This window comes from Abramis brama (assembly GCF_963993115.1).
Source record: "Abramis brama genome assembly, chromosome: 15".
Lineage (NCBI taxonomy): Eukaryota > Metazoa > Chordata > Actinopteri > Cypriniformes > Leuciscidae > Abramis > Abramis brama.
The window spans coordinates 26,627,005-26,643,795 of NC_139977.1; the positions used below are offsets into that span (position 1 = coordinate 26,627,005).

Below are 16,791 nucleotides of genomic sequence, written 5' to 3' on the forward strand. Positions count from 1 at the left end.
CATCTTCAGACAAGCCACCATCCCACTATCAGTGGGACATCCTACCTTCTTTGCGATCTAAAGGTGCACACACACATTTTTTTTTTACCCATATAGTTTTGAAGAAATAATTGTACCTTTAGAAATAAACCAAGTTGTAATATCTATTCATTAATTATTAACTGACAAAAATCATTGAAATGCGAGTCTGTATGTGAAACAGAACAAGCGACTTCACTAAGTAAACACTTGCAAGTGTACAGTAAAGTGTTTCGCAAAAGGTTAGGAATGAGAGTAAACAAACCCCTGAGGATTTTGGAACCACTGTATATCAAATGCTAGTACTGTACACAATGCACTAGATCTGTTTTATAACAGTTTTGTGGGACATTCATGAAGACGATGCTCACCTTCTCAGCAGATTGTCGTGGATTTCTGTTGACGGCCCAGGGACAGAGAGCAACACCACTCTGTGAGATAGCTCTGCGGATCAGGCCCTTGTTTTTAGGGGAAAGAATCTGTGCAGGATGGGACACACAACAGACCTTAGAACCTTCAACCTTTATTACCAAGGACCTCTTATGGTTTTCATACCAATAATAAACCAAGCCCTCACACAAACCTGTTGCCATTAGATTTAAAGTGAAAACATTATTTAGCCAAATCAGTAGCACTTCACATAACAAGGGCTACTTCAACAGTTTGCATTATTGTGAAGACATTTTCAAAAATGACCTCGTCCTAGCAAACATAGCCAGACTAGTAGCACATGTACACCCACTCATTTAAACGTAATACATAAACCTGCAAGCAGAATGTTTTTTTGTTTTTTTATGTAGCACCTGGAAGTTTACGCTGGCTCCACCTGCTGACTCGCCAAAGATAGTGATGTTGTCTGGATTACCACCAAAAGCTCTGATGTTCCTGTGTACCCAAGCGATAGCGGCGTGCTGATCCCACAGGCCATAGTTTCCTATAGACCAGGACATGCTCTGATCATCATCAAGATCACAAATAATTGTAAGCAGATCTCTTGCTTTTATAACAGCCTTTGCTTATATGAAGTGAAGTGGCGAACACGTAAGACCTCCTAAGATTATGGGAGGGTGAGTTACAATTGACTATAACAGAGGAGGATTGGGAGCCGGTCTGGAGTCAGGCGAATAAGATCTCTGTTTGCAACAGGGCCAGATCTATTCAGCTCAGGATTGCACATAGAATGCACATCACACCGTTCCTTAGAAGTAAATTTGACACAAGCAATTCTGCATTATGTCTAAAATGTAAGGTGGAAGTGGGATACTATATTCATTGCATTTGGGATTGCTCTGTAATTAGGATTTACTGGTCAAAAGTTGTTCAATATATGAGTGGAATGTTTGGAGTAGAGTTACAGTTGGACCCCTTGTCTTTGATTTTAGGTCTTCCAAATATACTTTTGCCAAACAGATTCACTAGACGATTATTTGACATCCTAGCCTTTGCTGCTTGGAAAAATATATTGTTATCCTGGATCAGTTGCACTTTGCATACAGTAAAAACAATAATAATAATTTGTTCCCCCCAAAAATCTGCGTTGGCTTGCAAAAGCATTGAAGTTTTTTTACCCTTAGGGAATTTGTTCCCCTTTGGGCTGCATTTTTTCCCTACCGTATCATATTTGTACGACTTATATTCAAATGAAATTTACCAGGTGCGTCAGCATCTCCACTGCTGAGGAATCCGAGGGCTCCGACACGGTAGTTGAACGTCACCACGATGACATTTCCTCTGTCTGCAATCTCCTGTCCATCATAAAGGTAGTTGTTCAAGAAGTTTGCACCCATCCCACCACCCACCAGGAAGCCACCACCATAGATCCACACCATAACAGGCAAATTGGTAGACACTGCAAAAAAATTAGGTTTCAAGCCAGACAGGATAACTTTATACATTTGACTACATATTTGTAACTTAAAATGTTATTCTTAAAGGGCTAGTTCACTCAAATATGACTACATATTTGTTAAAATGTTGTTCTCTAGTTCATCAAAAATTAAAATTCTGTCAAAATGTTCCCATCAAACACTGTCAAAATAACATTGGACCCCATTGACTTTCATTGTATGGACAAAAATGTTTTGCGCAAGTCATACAAGTTTGGAATGACATGAGGGTGAGTAAATGATCACAGCATTTTCATTTTTTTAGTAAATGATCCCTTTAACATAATTTTTTTGTCTTGATTTAAAACAGGTTTGCGTTACCAGAACGTCCGTGAGGGACCCAGATGTTCAGGTAGAGACAGTCCTCAGTGCCCAGGACATCTTTACCGAGAACATTGAGCTGCATACACCTATTTCCGTACTCAGTGGCTTTCAGGACGCCTGTGCAGGTAGAGTCAGCAAGAGTACACTAGTTAATACACTCACTCACTCATTTTAGACCCTAGCTAGGCCTAATAATCAGTGCCTAAAAAGGTCTAGACAAGCTTGCACGACAGACAGGGATACGCACCATCCCAGCCTGGGTGAGGAACCGGCTTCGCCAATCTGCCAGGTGGAGCAGCGAAAGGAATTCCCTTGAACACGTCCATATAGCGGAAGAGTCCAACACTATGACTATTTCCCTGTACCATCCCTCCCTCCGTGTACACAGATCCCAGCTGCAACATGTTCACAATTAAATTTGGTTAGAAATTGCAGCATAGCATACTATTTTGAGCATTTTAGCCACATTGTATGTAATTTTTTTTGCAGGAAAACCATAAAATACAAAATACTTTTCTATAGTATCAGGTTTAGATTTTTATTTAAAATACCAGGTTAAAATAAATGTGATAGGATCATATATTTTTTATTATTGATAATATTGCGTTACATTATATTATGCTTAAGAGTTATATTTATGTTTAACATATTATTATGCTTAACACTTCATTATGTTAATGTACGTTTATTCGTTTAGCTTAATAATGTATTCATAATGTAAAGTTATATAAGAACAAATAATCAAGTCAATTCATTAAAATTATATATATTTATATCTATTTTAATTGATAATGGGGGAAAATATGAGAAGGAAGGAAAAATTATATTTCAGTGCTTTTTTTTGGTCTCTACTAAAATTTTTGCGTTTGTTTGTGAAATTTGTGCAGAATTTCTCTGGGAAAAGTTTTTTATCATGTCCCCTTATGGGGCTACATATTAAAGTTAAAATATATACAATCTTAATTAACAGACTTGATTATTTCTTCTTTATTAATATAATACTTCATAATAACTTCATAATTAAACTAAATTATACTATGGGGCTGTTCTAAGGTGTGCAATTTTTAGGGAAACGCAAGGCTAAAGTAGTTCCAGGCAGGTCTTGACCGCATTACAGTTCCATATCACTTCGCCAAATGATTTCAGTTATTTCAAAAGGTCCTGACAGCCTACAACAGCAAAATAACCAAATCCCACAATGACACTGAGCAAGCAAATAAATATGGTAAACAATAGGATAAAAAAACAAAAAAATATTTCCATGTTTTTTTGTTTTTGTTTTTTGCGACAAAAAATGTATTACATTTTATTATGTAACGTTACGGGAAGCGCATACTATCTTTCTCCCGCTCTCTCTCCCACTCAAAAGCACACACATAGGCTACAGTAAGGATACACACTCGCTGATAAACGTGTTGTCAGCACTGCTTTGACGATTTTATCAATAAAATAGTTTAACAACTTAAAAGCAACATGGTGTTTCTGCTGCCGAACACTTTTGACGACCACTGAGAGACAGATTCAGGTAATTAAAAAAGACTAGACTACTCTCTCTCTCTCTCTCTCTCTCTCTCTCTCTCTCTCTCTCTCTCTCTCTCATTACTGCATTAAAGGCAGGGTAAAAAACTTTTTCCCAAATTTGTTTAAACTGTCTTTATATACCAATACATAATTAAAATGTAAGTACTCTGAAAAAGAGAGTATAAAAATCGTGTGTCTGTAGTCCTCTCAGGGCTGCAATAAACACAGCTACTTATTCCATTCAATCCCACCCCCTCCCTTCTGGGCTCCTTCCAAAGCCACGCCCCCAAAACACATGAACGCGTGATGCCGACCGCTCAGCTGGAGGACGCGTTTGCCCAAGTATAGGTCTCTGCAGACAGTAATAGGAGTTACCAGATCAGTGGGCGAGGCCATAAACAGAGGGGCGTTTTCCACCGTGTTACCTGATTTGCCCACGTCACAGAGAGGGTAGGGTTTAGGGGTGGGGTCAGGTGAAGGGCATCATTTTCATTGCATGATTTATAAACACCTACTAGTTTGAAAACACCCACAAATTTAGAAACGCCCACTTTTGTTCCGCAGAGACCCCATACTCCGTTTGCCAGCGCCGAGCGGAGAGGAACGCAGTGCATGTAGTGATGTCATGTCAGAATCACATGCAATAACATACCTAACTTTATCATTATGAATATAAACAACTAACATGGCTGTTAGTACTCACTATCAAGCTAGCATATCGATACTGGTAAAGTTTAAAATATATTGAGTTTGATTCGGTAACGAGCTAGTAACATAAGGCAAAGCTAAAAACAGGTTGCATTGATACACGTTTTCCCATGACCATCAGTTACACTGTGATGAAGGTGAATTTCGTGTAAGATTCATAACATATACGATGTTTTGCATGTAAGAGCTTCCACGATGAAAGCACTGTTGGCTCTGATGAGGACTAACGTTACACCGGTGACAAGTAGCCTACCTTTCTACCTTACTAGTTCCTTTTTTTGCCTTGTTTGCCTTCGCTGACTGTATATGCAGGTACTGGGATTTTGACTGCTCTTTCTCTGCCATAATTGTGATTCTTCCTAGCTTCCATGCCTCTCTTCGTGCCTCTTCCCCTCCTCGAGTCAAACGGGTGCGCGTATGTGGGCAGCTCCTGTAGCAGCAGAGGTGGTAGCCATGGTAGCGAGGGAGAGTGACAGTCGCCCAGCCAATCATTTAATTCGTTCCGAATGGAATAAGTAGCTGTGTTTATTGCAGCCCTGAGAGGACTACAGACACTCGATTTTTATACTCTCTTTTTCAGAGTAGGCTACTTACATTTTAACTATGTGGTATATAAAGACAGTTTAAACAAATTTTGGAAAAAGTTTTTTAGAAAAATCCTGCCTACCCTGCCTTTAAGTGTCTGAAGTCTCTGTTACTAGCGTTAAAATTACGTTTTGGAATTAGCAACAGATGTTTGGGATTTGTGTAAGAAATTAGTCCTACACACGAGAGCGTTTCCCGCTAAAATAATGCACACCCAGGGGTGGACTGGCCATCGGGCAGGCCGGGCACTTTAAGAAAAAAAGAAATATATATATATAAAATATTATTATTATATTTATTTATTTTTGTCAGTAGGCTACGGCTCATAAAACTCGTACATCGGCGGCCCATTCGTTTAGTTTTGTTTTGCTTAATTGGCGGCGCTGGGATCATCTTTGTGCCGGGGTTATGCATTGGACAAAAAAAGTCAGCGTAGGTTTTTTTTTCCCTCACAGACCGGCCCATGAAACACGTAGATCAGCGGCCCATTGTTTTTTTTCTTGATTGACACTGGGCTGGTCCAATCACATCTTTAAGCACCTCCCCCTCTGGGCTCTGAGCGAGCGTGCAGTGTCAGTGTGTATCTGTCAAAATAGTCAAAAAAGAAACGCAAGGAAACAGGCCCTTCAAGTGGCTGATGAGGATAGTGAGGAGGATAAGGAGAGAGAGTGAGTGTAGAGAAAGAAGCAGAACTAGGCTACTTTAGAACACTTAGGCTAAGTGTAGGAACCCATTACCAGTTACGCATTATTCTAGATCTGCATATTTGACGATTACGCATTTTACTAGAATTGTAATGAGACGCGTTTGTAAACCATGTTTTCCGCCAAAATAAAAGCTCGATGCAGTTTCCGTCAAAATAAAAGATCATGTGTTTATCTCTTATATCTCAAGTATAGAAGTGAGTACAAAACTAATTCTGAAAGTTTCTTTTATTTTTCAGTGCATTTGTTTTTACAACATCTGGCTATTACTGTCATGGTTTTGACAGTTTTTCTTTGTTCAATTTGGACACTGAATATGGGTTGGAGCTCTTAAAAGTGCACCAGATTGATGAATTTAACATTAAAAAGCACAACATTTTCTTACGGAGGAGCATTACCACCTCAATTCGTCATCAATTATCCCTTACCTAATACATAAACATAATGAACTGTTAAGCATAATAACATTTAAGCATATCATAACTTACAGAAGCTGCATTTGCTGTCCCCAGGATGAGGGCAACAGAGATGAAAACTCCCAGCATTGCCATCATCAGATAGTGGCTGCAAGTGTGGCACTGAAGGGAATTCTGTCCGCTTTTATAAACTCAAACGCAAATCATATCTCTCTTCCCAGGTGTTCCAAAGCCATATCTTACCCCCAAAATATACTAGATTACACAGTCCATCTAGTAACTGGACAACATGTGTGCAGTTGTGTTAAACTCTCACGGAAACACTTTTTTTTTTCCATTATAGAGAAATTCATATTTATGAATGATAAAACATTTGTGCCCCCTTGCAGAATAATGGCAAATACTTTTGTCAACCAAAGCAATAAACAAATCTATTCACCATCTGCCAGTTTTTTTGCATGCAATACGGGCTAGTTCGTTGTCACATTATTTTTTTATATATTGAACATTTCTCAGGGTTGATTTAGTTTTTGAAATTTACTTTCTTTTAAAACGCACCTTAAAATGTTGGCTAAAAAAAACAACAACAAAAAACAGTTTAGGGTCAGTATGATTCTTTAAATGTTTTTGAAAGCAGTCTCTTGGAAAAAATGCTGCATTTATTTAATCAAAAATTACAAAAAGAAATATTATAAAATATTATTACAATGTAAATGTTAATATATATTATAAAGGCCATTTACTCCTGTGATACAAAGCTGAATTTTCAGCATCATTACTTTATAAATCATTCTAATATGCTGATTTGCTGCTCAAAAAAACATTTCTTATTATTATCAATGTTGAAAACAGTTGTGCTGATTAACATGTTTGTGGAAATCATGATTAAAAAAATTCAGGACTTTTTGATGAAAAAGAACAGCATTTGTTCCTACATATAAAAATTGTTAACATATAAAAGAGCACCAGTCAACATCCAAATGCTTTAGTTGTGAATGGCGAGTGGCGCGAGTGGCAAGAATGGCTTAGATTTCCAAATACCCGCAGTACTCCGACTCTCTGCCACAAGGAAAAGTGTGTACGTCTGCTTAGACCCTGACGTGGTGCTAAGCACTTTTTCACATCAAAGACGTTGATGTGGCTTTTTGGCGTACGCACACTCTAAGATCAACACAGACTGGAGTCAAGGGTTTACGCCCTCTGAGGTTTGTAGTAGGACACTGAAGGACTATTAAAGACTGTATGTTCCCACAGAGATCAATCGCAACACATTCTAAAGACTGAAACCTCAGCATGATTTTAACAGCCTGCAAAGCTTAAAGGTTTATCGACCTGTGCCAACCCTAAGCTGGAGTATGTGGGATAAATTTGTTGCATCCAGAGACACACTTGTAAATTGAGGGAGATATTAAGCGTGACAATGAAACTCAACTTTGGATTCATAGGAATTGCCATTACAAGTGAACCTCACTTTGAACCCCAATTTTGCTGGAAAATCTGCATGCACATTTATAATCCATGCACCACATAACATTATACGAATAGCTCACCTAAAAAAAGTTAACTTGAATTTCAGTCTTTTTCTCATAAAAAGCCACTGTATGAATTTAAAAGACTTGAAAATAGTACACAAGTTGCATGGACAACATTAATGGTACTTTATTGGTGCTTTTGCTTCAAACCTCTATTTATATAGTGCTATATACTGCTCCAAAAAATTAAGGGAACACGTAATTGTCACAGTAAGTCACTTAAACTTCAGGGATATTAATTTGTCCAGTTAAGAAGCATAAGTGATTGCGAATCAGTTTCACTTGCTTTGGTGCAAATGAAAAGTGACAACAGGTGCACTGGAGAGGCAACAGCAAGACAACCCCTCAAAAGTGAATGATTTTGCAGGTGGTGGCCATAGACCATTGTTCTCTCCTTATTCTTCCTGACTGATTTGTCTTTAGTTTTGTTAGGGTCCTTGTCCCTGTCTGTAGCATAAGGCATTACCTGCAACCCAATCAGGTTGCACAGGCAGTCCTGCTCCTCCAGGATTGCACATCCATATGTGCCGTCGCAAGGGGGTTTGGTGTGTCTCCCAGCACAGTTTCAAGAGCATGGAGGAGATACCGGGAGACCGGTTTGGCGATGGGTCAGTAATGGTCTGGGGACCATGTGCTAGCCAATGGTTCCCTTACCACTGTTAGGTACAGGGATGAAATCCTCAGAGCCATTGTCAGACCTTATGCTGGTGCAGTGGGCCCTGGGTTTCTCCTGGTGCATGATAATGCCCGGCCTCATGTGGCTAAAGTGTGTAGGCAGTTTTTAGATGACGAAGGCATTGATGCCATTGGCTGGCCGTCACATTCCCCAGATCTAAATCCAATTGAGCAGCTCTGGGACATTATGGAGCATCCGAAGCCACCAAGTAGCACCACAGACTGCCCAGGAGCTCACTGATGCCCTGATCCAGGTATGGGAGGAGATCCCCCTGGACAACATCCGCCATCTCATCAGGAGCTTGCCCAGACGTTGCTGTGAGTGCATAGAGGCTGGGGGCCATACACACTACTGACTTACATTATGAGTTGCTGTAAATGAACTTAATGCAAGTTGGATCAGCCTGTAACTTCAGTTTTTTACATTGATTTTTGGTTTTGATGTCATGGCAAATAATAAAGAAAAACTGGTTTTGATCATCATATATTTTGTTTATTGCATGAATCTTAGCATGATATTAACTGCTAAATGATTCTGTAGTTAGGTTAGCAGTGCTCAGCTCTTCTGGACAGAAGGGTAGCTGGAAAAGACGGTAGTCCAGTAGTAAACCATGCGCGTTCTCAACATCTGCTTCACACTGTTCTTGTTCATACTGTTGTTGATGTTTACGTACTTATGGCCAGTGCCGGCGAACTCGGGCCAGGCTACAGGAACACTGGACTCACCTTTGTTAGGGTCACTGTGAGAGAGAGAGAAAGAGACATTTTAGCTTTCATTATGCACCACAAGTGGCACAAGGGTTATTAATACTTAACTAAAACAATTAAGCAATATTTTTGTTACTTACAAATGTTAATATATATAAAAAAATGTATTTCATTTAGTTTAACTTGATCTATTAAAATAACAAACTAAAAATGAAATAAATATTAATAAAAACTATTCCAGGGATGTCCAAACCTGCTCCTGGAGGGCCGCTGTCCTGCAGAGTTTAGCTCCATGCACTTTAGGAGCTACGGATATGTACAATTCATTCTCTATTTACTTTTTATTGTATTTTTTTCTTTTTTTTCTTCTCTTTTTTCTTCTGCTTTTGATGTCTTTTTATTTATAAACTGTCCTTGGACCCGGACCCTATCATGTTACCCTTGTTATATACTACATACTATGGCTGTGTGAATGGTTGTATGTCTAGACGGTGTACTGTAGAAACTGAATTGCCCTTTGGGGATTAATAAAGCTATCTGTATCTGTATCTGTATCTGTATCTGTATCTGTATCAAATTGCCTCAACACACCTGTCTGGAAGTTTTTTTTATTCTGCCTTTGATTAGCTGGTTCAGGTGTGTTTAATTGGGGTTGGAACTAAACTCTACAGGACAGTGGACCTCCAGGAGCAGGTTTGGACACCCCTGAAGTATACAGACATTTAAAAAAAAGAAAACTAAAACTTTCGGGGGAAAACAAATTTTTTTTGTGAGGGAACGCAAAAGATTAGCGAAAGAACGCAAAATCTTTGCGAGCGAATGCAGAGACTTTCAAAAGAAATGTTTTGCGAGCGATCGCAAAGTTTCTCCGGGGAACGCAAAAGTTTTTAAATAATTTTCTAATCAAAAATTAATTCATCTAATTCTTTTTAGGCTCTGTAAAAATTACTAAAACTATAATGGAAATTAAAATGAAATGGGAAAAAAAAAAAAACTATAATAGTATCTCCATTCTCCAATTTTCAATATTGGCACCATGGAATTGCACAACTATAGATAAGCCTTGTACTATAGTACTCTTATATTATATATATTTTAATGTTTATAGTTGCCTCTACACATTAAAGTGGAACAACATGAAGTATTTTAATATTGTAAGTATTTTTGTGTTTATATACCCAGTTTTAGCAAAATTGGTCCAGTAGGCAATCAGGTATTTGGAGACGTCACGATGGCGAGGAAAGTAGCCCAAAGGAGTCTCGAACGGCTTCCCAAACACATACTGCAGGTCATCAGCGTGATCGGCACCCATCCAGAGTGGAAAGACAGGTATGCGAGAGGGCTCGGTGAACAGGTAGGAGTAGGTTCGTGCAGATCTAATGGAGAAGAAAGGTTGTTTTAAGGTTTCTACTATTCAGTTCACACTTTAGAGTTCAGTAAATAAGAAGATGAAGTCAGCTTACTTGGCATGGTCAGTGTGGAGGTACAGGGTCGCTTGGGTTGGCACCAGGAAGATGTAGTCCGTCTCAATGTCCACAATTGTTTTCTTAATATCCTTATCACTAGGCTTACTACCCCAATTGACTGTGTACTCCTGATAAGTTGCGACACCAGCGTCTTGTCCTCTAGCTTCAGACAGGGAAATCGAGAGAGTCCTGACATCTGCCCTGTTATAAATCAAAAGCAGTTTTTTTTTTTTATTATGCTGTTGTTTGGATTATTAAAGGCCCCATGAAACGACTAGACAGATGCAGTTTTTCTGCATAGGACACATCGGTTTGTGCCTTTGTTGAAAGGCCAGTTGCCTTTAGCTTACATCACTGTTTTTCCAGAAAACAAAGATTGGCATTTTTATATGTGTATATTCTCATACAGTAAAACATACTGTATGTACTACCGTTTAAAAGTTTGGAATCAGTACGATTTAAAAAAATCAAATAAATTTAATGCATCAGGAAGGATGCATTAAATTGATAAGCTACCATACATAAACAAAAGCCACAAAACTCTGTCTCTGGTTTTATGGGGTCATTCAAAATTCTCAAAATGATCCCAGATGACTCTTTGATGTAGCACACTTACACAGGGGTGGACACCAGAGCATTGTTGATAGAGGGGACATCAACGGTAGCAAAGATGTGGCCATCCATGTCATTGACTCCAGCGATGTAGTCAATGTCAGCAGCATTTTGGAAAAGGGTTTCAGGCTCGTCAGGGATGAAGTCACCATCGATGACGGGGGACAGAGACAGTTTGTGCACAATGGGATCTGGAAAAGATAGTCAGATTTGATCTTTTGACTTTGCGCAAACCTGCATGACTTTTATACACTGACTTGTTCACTGGTATTCCCAGTAAAAAAACGACTAGTTGTGCAGGTTTGGAACAACATGAGAGTGAGTAAAAGATGAATGAATTTTAATCAACTATTGCTATAGAAAGCATGTAAAGGGCTAAAACACAAGCAGCCACTCTGAATGTTCTTACCACTTGGAGATGTATTGAATTCCACATTCCCAGCAAGAGTAACTTTCTTTGGATCTGTCATCTTCAGACAAGCCACCATCCCACTATCAGTGGGACATCCTACCTTCTTTGCGATCTAAAGGTGCACACACACATTTTTGTTGTGATATCTATTCATTAATTATTAACAGATCAAAATCATTGAAATGCCAGTCTCTATATGAAAAAGAACAGGCGACTTCACTTAATAAACACTTGCAAGTGTACAGTAAAGTGTTTCACAAAAGGTTAGGAATGAGAGTAAACAAACCCCTGAGGATTTTGGGACCACTGTATATCAAATGCTAGTACTGTACACAATGCACTAGGTCTGCGTATTCAGCAATGTGGGACATTCATGAAGACGATGCTCACCTTCTCAGCAGATTGTCGTGGATTTCTGTTGACGGCCCAGGGACAGAGAGCAACACCACTCTGTGAGATAGCTCTGCGGATCAGGCCCTTGTTTTTAGGGGAAAGAATCTGTGCAGGATGGGACACACAACAGACCTTAGAACCTTCAACCTTTATTACTAAGGACCTCTTATGGTTTTCATACCGATAATAAACCAAGCCCTCACGCAAACCTGTTGCCATTAGATTACATTATTTAGCCAATTTATGAGGGCTACTTCAACAGTTTGCAATATTGTGAAGACATTTTCAAAAATGACCTCGTCCTAGCAAACATAGCCAGACCCACACATGTACACACACTCATTAAAATGTATTCAAAAAATACATAAACCTGCAAGCAGAATATTGTTTTTTGTTTTTTTATGTAGCACCTGGAAGTTTACGCTGGCTCCACCTGCTGACTCGCCAAAGATAGTGATGTTGTCTGGATTACCACCAAAAGCTCTGATGTTCCTGTGTACCCAAGCGATAGCGGCGTGCTGATCCCACAGGCCATAGTTTCCTATAGACCGGGACATGCTCTGATCATCATTTAAATACTATAATCAATTAATCAACCCATACATATGCATACATATACAATGTCTATACAGTGGAGTCAAGTCAACAAGTCTACGGAGCATAGTGATGGGAAAAATGAGTTATGCTTTTGTGTTGTCTTGCAAAACATTTGTGTTCCCAAGAAACTTTGCTTTTGTTCACGAACCTTTCGCATTCCAAGTTTTTCGAGGGAATGCTACGGAGCCTCTAAAGTGGCATGGTGAAGGAAATTATTTGCCAAAGCTTTTGCGTTATCTCGCAAAACCTTTGCGTTTCCCAAAGAAACTTTGCGTTCCCTCGCAAAAACTTTTGCGTTCCACCGTGAAACTTTGCATTCGCTCGCAAAGAGCTCAAAAGGTTTTGCGAGCGAATGCAAAATTTCTCGGGAGAACGCAAAAGCACTGACTTATTATTTTTCCTCCCATCTCATATTTCCTTCCACATCCATGTCCCTTTAGGGGCTCCATAGAATACAATACATTTGCGAGAGATAGCAAAAGTATCGCAAGCCAATGCAAAGTTTACTACGGAGCCCCTAAATGGACATAGTGATGAAAAAATATGAGATGGGAGGAAAAATTATAATGCTTTTGCATTCTCTCTCAAATGTTCATCATTTTTTCACCGCCATTCCCGTTTAGGTGCTCCTTTCCTTTACAAATCTTTGGTGTTCCTCCACTAAATTTACGTTCGCTCGCAAAAAAGTTTTGCAAAGGAATGAAGCACCTAAAGGGGAATTGCCGTGAAAAAATTATGCTATCCCGAATTTTTTTGAATTCGCTCGCAATAACTCGAAAGTTTTGCAAGCAAACACAAAGTTTCTCTGGGCTAACACAAAACTTTTGCAAGAGAACTCAAGAGCATTAACAAATCATTTTTCCTCCCATTTCATTTTTTTATCACCATGACCCTTAAGGGGCTTTGTAATTTTGGATTCTACATGATGGAAAAAAATATGAGATAAAAAAAACGTTCTTTTACGTTCTATCCAAAAACAGTTAGTATGCACTTACAAAACAGTTGCGTTCCCACCGAGAAATCTTTTCCCCTTTTGGGCTGCATATTTTTTCCCTACCGTGATGTATCATTTTTGTATAACTTATATTCAAATGAAATTTACCAGGTGCGTCAGCATCTCCACTGCTGAGGAATCCGAGGGCTCCGACACGGTAGTTGAATGTCACTACGATGACATTTCCTCTGTCTGCAATCTCCTGTCCATCATAAAGGTAGTTGTTCAAGAAGTTTGCACCCATCCCACCACCCACCAGGAAGCCACCACCATAGATCCACACCATAACAGGCAAATTGGTAGACACTGCAAAAAGGAGATTTAAGCCAGACATATTTGTTAAAATGTTATTCTCAAAGGGCTAGTTCATCAAAAATGAAAATTCTGTCAAAGTTTTCCCATCAAACACTGCAAAACAACATTGGACCCCATTGACTTTCATTGTATGAACAAAAATGTTTCACGGAAGTCATACAAGTTTGGAATGACATGAGGGTGAGTAAATGATAACAGGATTTTCATTTTTTTGGTAAATGATTCCTTTAACATACTTTTTTTGTCTTGATTTAAAACAGGTTTGCGTTACCAGAACGTCCGTGAGGGACCCAGATGTTCAGGTAGAGACAGTCCTCAGTGCCCAGGACATCTTTACCGAGAACATTGAGCTGCATACACCTATTTCCGTACTCAGTGGCTTTCAGGACGCCTGTGCAGGTAGAGTCAGCAAGAGTACACTAGTTAATACACTCACTCACTCACTCATTTTAGACCCTAGCTAGGCCTAATAACCAGTGCCTAAAAAGGTCTAGACAAGCTTGGACGACAGACAGGGATACGCACCATCCCAGCCTGGGTGAGGAACCGGCTTCGCCAATCTGCCAGGTGGAGCAGCGAAAGGAATTCCCTTGAACACGTCCATATAGCGGAAGAGTCCAACACTTCGACTCTTTCCCTGTACCATCCCTCCCTCCGTGTACACAGATCCCAGCTGCAACATGTTCACAATTAAATTGACTAGAAATTGCAGCATATAGTATTTTGAGCATTTAGCCACTTCCTGCCACAGTGTCAGGTTTAGATTTCCTGCATTTTTGTTCTCTACTAAAACCTTTGCTTTTGCTTGTGAAACTACATTCCAAATGCAGAATTTCTCTTGGAGAAGTAAAAGTTTTTACTTTCTCCTTAGGGGATACTTATTAAAGTTAAAATAGATATAATTTTAATTAAAAGATTCATAATAAGACTTAGTATTATTTCTTCTTTATTAAAGGCACAATGTGTAATTTTTGCCGCTAGAGGTCGCTTATTTAAAAAAAAGGCATAGCTTGATGACGCCATGATTTCGCGGAATCATGGGAGTCATTGTCTTTACCTCTACAGCCAGAAGAAAAGAATCCAATGGGACTTGGGCAGAAATCACGTTCATGGATGAGCTAATGTATTAAAGATTTATTAACTTTACTGTAGTATGAAGCAGGGTACGAGGCCACTGGAGCGATTACTAAAGAGAGACAAGCGCGACACACGGCTTGAGAGCAGTGGAGCTTTTATTATGCTGCAGATGACCACTTCCTCTTTTTCCAGTCATGCGTATGTGTGGTAATGCAGCACTGTTTTATTATATTATTATTGAGTGTGTTGAAAGTTATGTTATGATGCAAATCTGCGTTTGCTGCTATGCGGCTACTATGAGACACTTGTTGCACACTGCAGTAAGCTAGATCAATATTAGGCATGGTAAAACATGGTAAATCAATTGACGGTAAATCAAGAAAAGATTTAAACATTAAGACTAACTGTGTTGAGCTATGTAACAATGATTAGTTTTCTGTCGATGATTGTATCCAAACAGTTGCTCACCTGTCTAATAAAACGCATAATATATTAAAGCGTCTTTGGTGTTTCCATGGTTTCTACATAATAAAACAGGAAATCGAGGGTAACGAGGGTGTGATGTCATTGATACTGTAGGTGACGCATGGACACGGTCCATGTCCTGGTTAAAATGACTTATTTCTCTGGATTTAAACATTCTTGGAAATATTTGGGATAATGTAAGTAGCCTACACAAGTCAACAAAATATATAACATTGTTCTAGTGGTTTTGGGATATTTAATCCAAAAATCTTACATATTGTGCCTTTAATATAATACTTCACAATAACTTCATTATTAAACAAAACTACAACACTAACTGTAAAGCATAATAAGTTAAACATATACATAACTCTCAAGCATATAATAATTCATGTCTGCATTGTATAAAAAGTCAAAGTTTTTCTTATTTTGAAATATGGATATGAACTTTTTAAATCCCCAAATTGACTATAAACCTATTAAATACAAATCTTTAATTGAATTCATTTCAAAACTTACAGAAGCTGCATTTGTTGTCCCCAGGATGAGGGCAACAGAGATGAAAACTCCCAGCATCACCATCATCAGATAGTGGCTGCAAGTGTGGCACTGAAGGGAACTCTGTCCGCTTTTATAAACAGGCCAAATCATATCTCTCTTCCCAGGTGTTCCAAAGCCATATCTTACCCCAAAAGTACACAGTCCCTTCTAGTATCTGGACAACATGTGTGCAGTTGTGTTAAACTCTCACGAAAAATGTGTGTTCATTAGAGCTTTGTGTAATCTTAATGACAGAAACAAATTTTCTTTTCCATTTCAGAGAAACATTTATGAATGATAAAAACATTTGAGCCACCTTGCAGTATAATTGCACAAAGACTTTTGCAATAAACAAATCTATTCACCATCTGCCAAAATGGGTAAATACAATACGGGCTTGTTGCCACTTTTATTTTCTCTATTGAACATTTCTCACGGTTGATTTATTTTTGAAATTTACTTAATGTATAAACACACCTTAAAGTGTTGGCTACAAATAAAAAAAAGTTTAGGGTCAGTATGATTTTTTTTTTAATGTTTTTGAAAGCAGTCTTTTGAAAGAAGGCTGCATTTATTTAATAAAAAATTACAAACAGGAATATTGTAAAATATTACTGCAATGTAAAAGTTTATATAAATGTCATGTATTCCTGTGCCTTGGAAGCATCATTACTTTAGTCTTTGATTCTTCAGAAATCATTATACTATGCTGATTTGCTCCTCAAAAAAACATTTCTGATTATTATCAATGTTGAAAACAGTTGTGTTGCTTAATGTTTGTGGAAACGTGATGCACTTTTTTCAGGATTCTTTTATAAATAGAATGTTCAAAAGAACAGCATT

General features: G+C 38.5%; 2 protein-coding genes across 2 annotated transcripts in view; both read right to left on the minus strand.

Annotated features, from left to right (window-relative positions):
* Window positions 1-6,370, minus strand: part of LOC311097290 (bile salt-activated lipase-like) — a 13,226-nt gene extending 6,856 nt beyond the window's left edge. Inside the window, exons 1-7 of the mRNA XM_084136882.1 lie at window positions 6,235-6,370; window positions 2,476-2,623; window positions 2,226-2,345; window positions 1,670-1,867; window positions 822-952; window positions 390-497; window positions 1-57 (exon numbers count right to left, since the gene is read on the minus strand). The exon at window positions 1-57 is cut by the window's left edge and continues 58 nt beyond it. Of these exons, the coding sequence (XP_083993008.1) occupies window positions 1-57; window positions 390-497; window positions 822-952; window positions 1,670-1,867; window positions 2,226-2,345; window positions 2,476-2,623; window positions 6,235-6,300 (828 nt within the window). The 5' untranslated portion in view covers window positions 6,301-6,370. The remainder of the gene's footprint in view (window positions 58-389; window positions 498-821; window positions 953-1,669; window positions 1,868-2,225; window positions 2,346-2,475; window positions 2,624-6,234) is intronic.
* Window positions 6,371-8,840: 2,470 nt separating this feature from the next.
* Window positions 8,841-16,058, minus strand: LOC311097834 (bile salt-activated lipase-like). Its single transcript, XM_084137759.1, has 11 exons — window positions 15,928-16,058; window positions 14,392-14,539; window positions 14,138-14,257; window positions 13,660-13,857; window positions 12,371-12,501; window positions 11,958-12,065; window positions 11,565-11,679; window positions 11,160-11,346; window positions 10,541-10,744; window positions 10,256-10,453; window positions 8,841-9,109 (listed from the first exon to the last, which is right to left on the minus strand). The coding sequence occupies exons 1-11, from the start codon at window positions 15,991-15,993 to the stop codon at window positions 8,926-8,928; spliced, it is 1,659 nt and encodes a 552-aa protein (XP_083993885.1). The 5' UTR covers window positions 15,994-16,058; the 3' UTR covers window positions 8,841-8,925.
* Window positions 16,059-16,791: the final 733 nt, after the last annotated feature.